The sequence below is a fragment of the Alosa alosa genome, chromosome 12 (genome assembly GCF_017589495.1).
Source record: "Alosa alosa isolate M-15738 ecotype Scorff River chromosome 12, AALO_Geno_1.1, whole genome shotgun sequence".
NCBI classification, from domain to species: domain Eukaryota; kingdom Metazoa; phylum Chordata; class Actinopteri; order Clupeiformes; family Clupeidae; genus Alosa; species Alosa alosa.
Window position 1 is genome coordinate 33,565,011 of NC_063200.1, and position 11,906 is coordinate 33,576,916.

General features: G+C 37.4%; 1 protein-coding gene across 2 annotated transcripts; it reads left to right on the forward strand.

Annotated features, from left to right (window-relative positions):
• The first annotated feature begins 6,855 nt into the window (after window positions 1-6,855).
• Window positions 6,856-9,897, forward strand: rln1 (relaxin 1). 2 transcript variants are annotated; one of them, XM_048259493.1, is made up of 2 exons: window positions 6,856-7,210; window positions 9,232-9,897. In XM_048259493.1, exons 1-2 carry the CDS (start codon window positions 7,000-7,002, stop codon window positions 9,537-9,539), a joined length of 519 nt encoding a protein of 172 aa, XP_048115450.1. In that variant the 5' UTR covers window positions 6,856-6,999; the 3' UTR covers window positions 9,540-9,897. The 2 variants fall into 2 exon arrangements, with proteins under 2 accessions (XP_048115450.1, XP_048115451.1); XM_048259494.1 differs by having other exon boundaries at window positions 9,370-9,897.
• Window positions 9,898-11,906: the final 2,009 nt, after the last annotated feature.

Consider the following 11,906-nt stretch of genomic DNA (forward strand, 5'->3'; position numbering starts at 1 on the left):
GTATTTGAGCTGGGAAAGTTTGCGCAAGTTGTTTTCAGACATATTAGCTTTAAAAAGCTCCTCTGCCTCCTTAACCTCTTTTTCTAGATTTAGGAATTCTGCTGCTTTTTCTTTCTTTTTACGGGAGGCATATTGGATTATGAATCCCCTCAAAAAAGCCTTCAACGCTTCCCAGGCTACCCCTGGAGAGGGGGCTGTTGGAATATTGGTGTCTTTAAACAGTGCAATCTGTTCCTGTAATAATGATCTGAAATTAGAATCTTTAAGTAAGGAGGAGTTTAAACGCCATCTTCGTGATTTGTTTGTGTTGGCTGGATGCCGCATGCGGAGGGCAATCTCTGCATGATCTGACACCAAAATAGACCCTATGGTACATGAGCTCACATATGGGATAAGGGAATGAGACATCAAGAAGTAGTCAATCCTAGTATAGATGTGGTGACAAGCAGAGTAAAAAGTGTAGTCCCTGCCATTAGGATTCAGTAATCGCCATACATCCACCAGGCCCAAGTCTTTACAGATGTTTATTAAGATCTCCACAGATCTGCGCTGTTTAAAATTAGAGTGGCGGCTACGATCTAGAACCATATCAAATACTTGATTAAAATCCCCTCCAATTATAATAGGGTAATTCTGACCATTTTGAATTTCAGCTATTTTGCATTCCATAGCGCTAAAGAAAGAGGGCTCATCTAAGTTGGGGGCATATATGTTAACAAGAATGTATGGATGACCTTCAATTTCAGTCTGTAGAACAATCATTCTCCCATTATTGTCTGTGTAAAGTTTGTTTGTCTTAAATTGTAAGCTTATGAACTAAAATTGATACACCCCTACTGGCACTGGAGCCCACTGAGTAATAAACATGGCCCACCCAATCTCGACGTAGCCTCTTATTGTCTAGCTCTGAGAGGTGAGTCTCCTGGGGGAAAACTATGTCATATTTCTTAACTTTCAATGTGCTGAGTATTTTCTTCCTTTTAACGAGTTGACCCATCCCTTTTGTGTTCCAACTACACACCCTCAGCCCCCTGCCACGGTCACTTCTGTTCATGTAGGTTTAAACTTTGGTATAGCACAGCCTCCAAATAAAACAAAAAACTAAACAAACCATACAAACAATATACTCCCTCATAGGAGTACTCAAAAACAAAACTGGAGTTAAAGTACTCCATCAAGAGTGCTAAGCGAATCACACTCTAAACACACTAAGTTATATGTCCGTGAACCACTCACTTTCAAGGCTACTCGACACAACGACACCATCGAAAAGACGCCTGCTATGCTTAGGCTAGACATTCTACATCTACAACATTAAGTTTCGCAACGTGCCAGCTACTGCTATCATATGAAATGAAACTAAAACACCTCATACATTTAGAACAAACAAATAGCCTAACAATTGGAACTCTGCAAACGTAGCCACATTTTTCGATTTCTTAAAGTTAAACAGAATTTACACCACACGTCAAAGAAAGAAGACTCAGAATAGCTCGACCCTTCATAACAGTCACTCAGTTTAAGTCCAGAAAATGAAACGTAAGGGTCTTTGTATTACTTACTGATCGGCTATACGTCCTTTCAGTGTCCAAAAAAAACAGTAGACTTGGCTACAATCATTATCAGTTAGTCAGTGAAAAATACAACTACTTCCATCCAGAATCTTACAGCTTGTTGATGAATAGGGAGGGAAAGTGAAAACCAGCGGCCCAAGTGGTTTCGTTCCTATCGAAGAGCAGCTCCAATGTTAAGTCCCATAGACCTATTTTAAAAAAAATATTGTGAAGCCAAATCAGCGATGTTATCCACCAAAAATATTTTTCAGTGTTTATACAGTAATAATATTCTAACTGTGAAAATGTCAGACCCTATTTTGCCTTATTTAAGAAAATCGAAATTGCTCCTATTTGTTTCATAAACGAACTACAAAAAGAAGTCACGTTGACTTTACCCTTCAACGCTACTCACGGTAGCATGGTTTGTTTATTAGCCTGGTTAGCATTGACACTTAACACTTACAGCTAGCTCTTCATGTGAGTAGAAGCACAACACCAGTTATCCTGACATAAAGGTTATCACCACGCTGGTTTACATCACGTTCGCTATTACAAAAATATATTAAGCCAGTTAAGCAAATTGCATATTGATCAGTTAGAGATTAAAGCCCAAACATGTGACGCCACATGCAGCTGTAGTTCCTTATCACCGTGTTACGACAAAAAACTCAAAACAATTCAACTGATCCTAAAAAATAAGGTATGACCACTTGAAGAAATAGAGGTGACCCCAGTGCCTAACATATGGAAGGCTTTAAATTAAGATCCCAATGTGCACCGAGATATATTTTTTCAAAAAAAAAATCCCATCCATTCCGCTAAACTCTAGGAACGCAACCACTAGATGGCGATGAGATTACTTTCCCTCCCTATTCCAAGGCTTTGTCCGCGTCACTGAAGCGACGCTCTGGTCCATTGTCAGAAAAAATCCTGAGCGTTGCAGGGTAGGCAAGTGCGAACTTCATGTGCCGGTCGTTCAATTTTTTCTTGCATTCCTTAAACTTCTGACGCTGCGCTTCTACCATTTTGGTGTAGTCAGGGAAGATGCTAATTTTGTTGTTATCCCATAGAATCTCCCCCTTAGTTCCAGCCGCACGTTGAATCTGTGACACGTCCTGAAAGCACAGGAACTTTGCCACGATAGCTCTCGGCGGGCGACCCTCCTGGTGTGGTGCCAGAGTGCGATGTGCACGTTCAATGACAAGCCCCCTTGTAAACTCCACTTCCAAGAGCTCAGGTAGCACCCTCTCCAAAAATTCAACAGGATTCCTCCCCTCGCATCCTTCAGGAAAACCACGAATTCTGAAGTTGTTACGTCTGCTCCTAGCCTCTAGATCATCAACCCATGTTTGCATTCTCGCTAGCTCAGACATTGGAGCAGGGGGGTTAGCCCTTGCTTCTTCCATAGCTTCCTCAAGCATGGCAGTGCGAGTCTCTACATTTTCTAGTCGTTCCGAAAACCCATCCAGTTTCTCGCTTATTGCTGTAGTTGCTTGTTTGATTTCAGCCAGGGCTGCCTTCTGGCTCGCATCCAACTGCTTCAGCAGTTGGTGCATGCTCGCTACTTCGTTAGCAAGTGGATCAGTGATGGGAGCGCCATCTTTATCGCTAGCTATCTTCTCAGCAGCATGGTCAGTGTTTTTAGCCTTGGTGTTTTGTCGTCGCGTCTCTTTTGCTGGTTGAAGCACCTTTTTTATGCAGCCCTTGCCACTTAATCTACTAAACCCCTCTTCTACTGCACTTTTTACCCCCATTAATGCACAAATAGGCTGACACCAGACATAATTTCACTGCATTTCTTACTTCCAGTAACTATATGCATGTGACAATAAACTTCCTTGTATCCTTGTTGTATCCAAACATGACATATTACATAGAACTGTTAATCATAGACCTGATTTTAATATGTACAGATATCTAGGCTATATTTAACATTTATTTTCTATGTGGCCTGTTATGAAATCATGTATTGAACAATTAAAGCACAGTTCAGCTTTAAGAAACTCAAATAGTCTACATGCATGCTTAGCATTTTGTCATCATTAAGGCTACTTTGACAAACTCTTAGTCAGCTGATTTTAATATTTACAGATATCTAGGCGATATTTGTAACATTTATTTTGTATTTGGCCTGTTATGAAATCATGTATTGGACAATTTAAACACACTGTGAAACCTGAAGCCCAAAGTTGGAGACATGCATTTAGACATTGCTGCAAATGTAAAACCGGATTACTCTGGAATGGCTAACTGTACAGGGGAATGCTTTACACCTTTTTATTCGGTAAGGTCTGCTGTTTCTTCTAATATATGGTTTGTCATGTGTTCGGGAAAAATTCGTGAAGTATTCCAACAAGATGAATGGGTAGGGAGATGGGCGCAGAATGTAACATGATAAATTAAAGTTACTTTTCTTTATGGTGAACCGCTTACCACAACTTGCGGCCAACATCGTTTAAAAGCTGAGAAAAAGCTCTTTCGTGTGATGTGATACATGTAATATCTTTGTGAAGAGTAGGCTATCGGAGTATAGGCTATTTCAGCAAAGAATGGGTGAATTTGGACGCACTTTCTTTCTTGCCGTGCGCTGTCACATTCTCCTCTGCGTAAAAGACATAGGCTAAATTAATTTGCGTTGTGAATGCTAAGCTTAATCAGGCCATAAGCTAAATAAAAATCGCTAGTCGGATGCAAAGCAGAATATAGAAAGAAATGGGCACCAAGGCCACAGTGGCCTGTGAACCTCTGATTTTCAAAGGGACATCACGCCAACGAGAGGCAACGACGGGGTCACCGTAAATTCCCCACCCTTCTTATAACACAGTTAAGGAATGACCAATGTTAACAAACTAACTGGCTAGATCACCTTAGAAAGCTAACATGCACATTAGCTAAAAACAAACCTTATTCAAACGAGAATAATACAAAAAAGGTCTTTATTTAAACCAGCAACAAGAATCTATATTACATCTAGTAGCCTATAACCTTTATGGAAATATAGCTAAGCCCTCTCTACTGAAGTATGAAACAGCAAGTGATGCACTCAGTGTGGAATGGTAGGGGAACGCGTCTGCTGCTCCGGTAGCTTATTTATACTATCCAACCAGCAAATCAGCACCCTCGAAATTCAGACGTGACAAATTAGAAAAGTGTGATTAGCATTCAATAGCTGTCAATTAAAATTGACCAATGGGGCAGAAGAAATATTTGGAGGGGCATTGCCCCTCCCAGCCTTATTCTAGATCCGGCCATGATGAGCGGTCATTGGTTACAAGGCAGCTGATCAGCGTAAAGCTCATTTACTGTAATTATTCATGTGGGTACCAGGTAAGCATAGGCGGTGCTAGAGATAGATAGATAGATAGATAGATAGATATCCACTAAAATGAGCCATTTTACAGTATTCCCCAGCCTAACTATAGGATAGTAAATAGGCTTATAAAAAAGCATCTGAGCCCATTTTTAACAGACCAACGTTGCATACCTTCTATGTTAACAGGTAAAAGGTAAAATGTTCCATTCTATGTCATCTTCAAGACTGACTAACAACATTGTTTCTAATGTTTTAAACAGTGAGTTTGACTTGATATCATTAAACCACTTACAGGGTCCTGCAATTTAGTATGATCAGATGAAGCACTTTTTTGTGCAACAGTCCATCCTCAAGCTTAATATTGACAATCAAATATACAATGAAGGGATGCTTGTCTTTTATCTCTTGTAATTGATGTGTAAATGTATTGTATGGTCAATTGTAATGTGTGTATTTATGTTCTAAGTCTTTCTGAACTGCACCAGTCTTTATATAATGCACAAAGTCTTATTCCATGTATCTATATTTTTTCACAAATGGAGCAACTATAGATGCAAAACAAATTTCACACATCTGACAATGAAGTATTTGTGTCTGGTTAGTCTGTCCTATCTAGTTCGTCTGTCTTGACCGGTTTGTCTGTCGTGTCTGGTTTTCCTACTTGCTAGTCCAAGTTGGAACCTGAATTGGAGCTTTCCCACATCAAAGACTGTTTTTATGAACGCATGACAGATTACACATCATATTTAAGACAATTTAAGATCAAATCTTGTAAAAATGTTTCAGAAATGAGGCCCCAGAAGTCTGTAATTCTCAAAAGACAATATATATATATATATATATATATATATATATATATATATATATATATATATATATATATATATATATCTCTATCATTTTCTGATATGCCTACTGCATAACTGTTTCAAACTCAGAAATGAGTATTTATGACTAATGTGCTAAGGGTGAAAACATGTTTTATTATTAGAAATAATTTGAACAGAAAATCTACATTTGACATAATTATACATGAATGAACATGAACATGAGCATACATACGTGAATGTGTTTTATCACTCATGATTACTCATAGACCTTTTACTGAATTGAACAGAGTTGAAACGGAATACCAAAGGAGAAAGCCACAAACTGTCAGTAACAGAACTTAGACTTAACCAAATGTATTAAACCCATTAGGTTAGATTGATCTTCTTTGACCTTAGTTGACATCACATCATTATTCCTAATTGTATCAATGCCTTTTAATGTAGCCATTCATTGATTCAATCAAATAGAGTCAAATAAATCTGACCTTGCTGTTCTCTGGAGTATTCTTCTGCTTTGAAGCTCTGACAAGAAACATCAGCATAAGGGTGTGTGAGTGCAGGAAGCTGAGGATTAATTACCTACAGTAATAGCCTATGTTTGACCTGATTTGTTAAAGGTTTGTTTGTGTAAACTTGACAAAAACAGTTCATGTTGATGTGCTGATGGGATATTCACTGCCATTCCCCATACATTTTCACTTCTCTTTTAAAGTGAGGGCTTGGCAATGTTCCTCCAGCATAAACACAAAATAGAGCAATGTGCCATTGTATGGAAACAGTAATCTGGCAGTGAGTAAAAAAAAAATCACTGTAGACCCACTCAAAAATAATGCTAGGATGAAACATTATTCAAAACCTTTCCTAGACACATGTTCAGTCCCCCCGCCTCACCATCACTACCCCCACCACAATAGCTGTGGCAGAATACAGTAGACTAGGTTCTTCATTAAGCCAATTACATTTGCCAATTACAATAGAAGTAGGGACAGTGTTTTTCGTTGGTCATTTGATCTTAAGTAGCCTAGCCTGTCAAATAATTCTTTGTTCAATGACTTATGACCGGGGCTATGTGTGAGTGGATGAATATGGAGTGACGTGAACAGGTCAGTGTCAAGATACGAACGCCTTGACTATTTAAAAAAAGCATCACATTGAATCGGGTGTAGCCTAAGAGCCGGAGCCAAGCAGCTCCTGAAGTTCACCTCTTGCAGCCTTCCTAGAAAGATAAACTTCTCGTTAGGCTCAAATCTAGAGCGAATCTTCTTTTAGGCTACCTTTGATTCAAACAGAAACAAGAAACATGCCCAAACGTCTTTCTGTGATATTTATAGGCGCGTGCCTACTTGTGTGCGAGAGCGCTCAGAACTCAAACTCGAAAAAGGTGCTGTTGTCTAAAGACTATGGGGTGAAGCTGTGCGGCAGAGAGTTCATCCGAGCTGTAATCTTCACCTGTGGCGGTTCTCGCTGGAAAAGGGCTATGAATCTGGATTTACTTTTGAGAAGCGACAATGGTAGGCTACGTTTTTATCATTCTTGCTTCGTCAAATTGATTGGATTATCATTAGCGTCTGGCACATCGATTAAACAACATGACATTTTCACATTAAGGGAGAACACTTAACATTTGTTACATTTGTAGGCTAGCCTACGAAAAAGAACTAACGTAGTAATCCTATGGTTTACTAGTAATCGTAGTAATCCTATGGTAGAATTCTATGGTAGGCTACGCTAGTGTAGGCTATCCTGTAGGTTGTCCTTAGGCGCCTAGTGTTTCTATAGCCTAGTAAAACAAATACCCTAACTAGTAGGCCTATTCCCAAAATACTATAGTAGGCTACTCCTATACTATAATATGTTGTCCCAAGATACTACTCTTTTTCATAGGCTATAGATAATGAGGGTAGGCTTGATATTTTCTGCACATGTCTGTTTAGGCTACCTCAAAATATATGATTAAGTTGGAAAACTGTTATTATTATTGACTAGACGTAGCCAAGGAGCATCTTGACAACTGGAAAAATAAACGCAAAAATAGATTAGGGTACCATTTGTTGTCATAAAACCATCTTTCAGTCTTTTTCATCCTCAAACTGATGTTATTTAATTATTCAAACTGAATTTATTTATATAGCCCTTTAAAAAAAAACAAGAACTGACCAAAGTGCTGTGAAAATAAAATAAAACAATAGGCCCTTGTAAAATAATAGTATAAAAATATAGTTATAACAATACAAATGATAGTGCAACTTCTTAATAAATGTTTCTTAATTAACAACAACAAAAAAAAAATAGGCTATTGTCATAGAGTTGCCATAAAAACATTTTTTACTACCCTTCAACGGATGTATATAATATATATATATATATATATATATATATATATATTAAGAAGGTTTCATTTTTAAAGCCATGTGAAACAAAGCACTAGTATGAAACCACCCATATCCTGTGTATGCAGCACTTTGTCACCTATTGAGGAAGGCTGTTTTAGAAAGCAACTAGCCTTGGTATCTTCAAATTCATTTAGATGGTATGGTCATGTAAAGGACAGAACACATGTCATTCTCGCTAGGATGCACTGTGCAGTTCTATGTTCAGGACTGGAACATACACTTCAAAAAGTGACATCCAAATGATATCCATCTTATTAAGATATTGTTTTTAGTATAGAGACACTTACTTTGAGTTTTCTTGTAAGATTATTTGAATTAAAATAAGTCAAAATCTTCTTAAATGAAGTCTCAAATTCATTTAGATGGTATGGTCATGTAAAGGACAAAACACATGTCATTCTCGCTAGGATGCACTGTGCAGTTCTATGTTCAGGACTGGAACATACACTTCAAAAAGTGACATCCAAATGATATCCATCTTATTAAGATATTGTTTTTAGTATAGAGACACTTAGTTTGAGTTTTCTTGTAAGATTATTTGACTTAAAATAAGTCAAAATCTTCTTAAATGAAGAAATAAAAACAAGTAAATGTATCTGACAATGGATTAAGGAAATGTATTTTAAGATTATCTTAAATCTCATCTTAAATTAAGAATCATTTTCTTAATCCATTGTTTCAGGGTGGTGTTTTTGCCAGACCTTTAGGTTGCTAGTTCACTAGTTTTTAGTTTTAGTAAAGTGAGCTAAAACTGCCACAGCTAAACACTGCTGACTGAAATGAAGAATGTGCCAGATGTCAGAATATATGATCACTTTTATTTATTTACTTATTTTATGAAATAATTAGGCATATGGCTCCCATGTTATGCTACCACAACTTTGATGATGCTTCCAGCCAGCTCATTTTCAGTAGCCTCTTATAACCCTGCTTAGTGACATTCCTGGTGAGAGATTCACATCAATCCCAGTTTTACCATTGATAGAGCTTTAGTTCATTGAGTAAATATTTTAAAGGAGATATCCTCAATAAATGTATTTTTGGGTTAGTGATATTGGAGATTTAATAGAATTAAATAGAAATAATAGAAAATGAGCAATGAGTTGGGCTGTCCTTAAATCTTTGACCCATGTCCTCAGATCCTATTCAGCTGGGCTCCCTCATTGTGGCATCAGAAAAAGCTGGGATGTTCAACAGGCCACCATCAACAGACCTGATGAGAATTGCTGAACAAACCATGCCTCCTTTCTCTGTTTCTTTGTTCTCCTCTCTGGCAGACTTTCTCAAGTTGTTTGATGACCAGAAGCAGACTGGTGCTGAGTCCAATGAACAGCAACTCAGCTACAAGCTACACTTTGATAGAAAAAAGAGGAACTTTTCTCATGGCCTTGCAGGCATATGTTGCAACCAGGGCTGTACAAAAAATGATATTGGACGCCTTTGCTGAGAATATGAAAAGATCTGAGAGGCGAGGATGTGTTGTGATTGAGTTAGCTTAGTCAGTGGCATGCACATGTAGGCAAACCGAACAAGAAAGAGTAGCCTATAACCAGGGTTGGAGTTTATGTGCACCTCAAAACATCACTGGAAATCAAGCTACTTTTGTCAACCATTGCATTATTCTGAATCATAATCTGTATGTGTGTGCATTTGTTATAATAATAACATAATATATGTTCATAAATGAGACCAACTTTTCTCTATTTTTCCCTACGATAAGGAGAGTGTACTAAATTAATTAGATACATTATAAATATGTTATAAGTTATGTTTTTCATAATGTCTTTAATGCACAGCAAACCAAAAACCTGAATTAAAGAGAATATAATGTATCAATACAAGGTTGAAATAATAAAGTGTTTATATATTGTAAAGTGGAGGCTAAAGGCTTGTATAAAGTTGTGTACATTTAGAATAGCCTACACAATTATAACAAAAACTCAAACACACCACATGGATGTACAGTAAGTGGTTAGTAATCCTTTTTGGAGTAAATACACAAAACTTTTGTACATGATCATTTTTTGTTATGCGGCGATCCATACATAAATTAAATTCTGAAATATTTTGTTCTGGACATAATGCAAAGGGGTTGTATTGAACTTGTTCTATAGAGTCCCCCACCATGGTTCTGATTTCACCAGATTAGAGACAGTTATACATATTTGAAAATATGTCCTCTCTGACAGCATTATCTTTTGAGAAAGATGTAAAAATATAATATTTTAACAAATGTTAAAATTAAGGCTATAACATTTGTGATAGTAATAGAATATCAAATGATGAAAACCCAGGATGCAGCATTATTTTGCTATAGGAGCTGTTAAGCACTAGTAGTGCCGACAGGTCTGGGCTCTGGTGAGTGGGGTAGTAGGAATAAATTAAACAGATTTAATTGATTCGCCCATTCCTTGTCTCCATGGTCAGACCAGCTCCCCCCTTTTGAACTATGGCCTGAGATAGTTTTCAACTCCCTGCAGATGTCCCTTGCATTGTTTTCTGAAGATGCTCCTCCAGTTTATGGTAGCCTTACCTACAGTAGGTTAGTTTTCAACTCCCTGCAGATGTCCCTTGCATTATTTTCTGAAGATGCTCCTCCAGTTTATGGTAGCCTTACCTACAGTAGGTTTCCAATATGACCCAGAGTTATATAATACTAATGTACCAAACAGTGGACTAAATTCTAAGTGTGATATTTCATGTAGGCCTAACATTTCTTCTTAGGACATGTTTTGGCTCGTATAGTATAGTATAGAAGTCTAGCCTAGTCTATTGTTCACCGGTCATTGTTCATTTATTCTGTACGTCAGGATTTAGGCTAATTCAGGCACATTGGGATTCAGGCGTTATGCATTACCTACAGTACATTTAGCTATCTTTATCTATTACATGATCACTGTCATGTATTCTCAGCATGTGTTTGTGGGCACCGCCACCAGTCATAAAGCAAACAGTTGTGCACTTTGCAATTCCCTGTACAACTCAGCTGCAACTCTAATGAAGATGCAAGGCCCTGCTTTCAGAGTATAACCTGGGCAGTGTTTAGAAATAGTGAGTTATAAATAGCCTATATTCAAAAACTATCTTTGTGCTGTGGAGCTGGAAATATCATAAGTGCAAATGTAATTTTCCTCTCCTAGACAAACGCAATTTGACATTTTATAGTCAATATTTATGGAAACTTTAAATACTAGATTAGCCTACCTGTAAGGATTTTTCAATCAATCCACTCTACGGTATATGCCTTAGTGTTTAAGATATTCTAAAATAAGTCAGCTATAGCCCAAGTTTTTTCACTTAATTAAGTAGGCTAGCTGTCATTGCCAGTTTCATGTCAAACCATGAAACATGAATATTTTAAAGAAAATCCATTATTTCCTATATAAAGCATTCTACTTTTTTCAATACCTCCAAAGCAATGCAGAATAGTTCTCCTATATGGGACTAATCAGACACATATTTTTTATAGCCTTTGTTTGTACACTCTTGAATTATCAAGCCATGTGACCCATGTGACTCCAAACCAATGCAGAATAGTTCACCTATATGGGACTAATCAGACATATCTCTTTTTACAGGACTTACCTGTACAATCTATTTTATATGCATATTTTACAGAAAGTCCATTATTTCCTATAATAGTGGGGCGGCTTAGCTAAAATATTGTGCACTTTGTGATAAAAGCATGAAATTTGGTACACTTATAGCCAAAGGCAGTTCAAAAAAATGTGGATATTGAGCCATCGTGAATTTTCAATATGGCGGCCGTAGCAGCCATTTTTAAAAAAATAGATTTCAAATACATTTTCTTATT

Bases quoted from the DNA above. Each gene is read 5' to 3' on its own strand.
- rln1 (XM_048259493.1), top strand. From the start codon at position 7,000: ATGCCCAAACGTCTTTCTGTGATATTTATAGGCGCGTGCCTACTTGTG. The intron at 7,211-9,231 runs GTAGGCTACGTT...CCATGTCCTCAG, and splicing joins ACTTTTGAGAAGCGACAATG to ATCCTATTCAGCTGGGCTCC.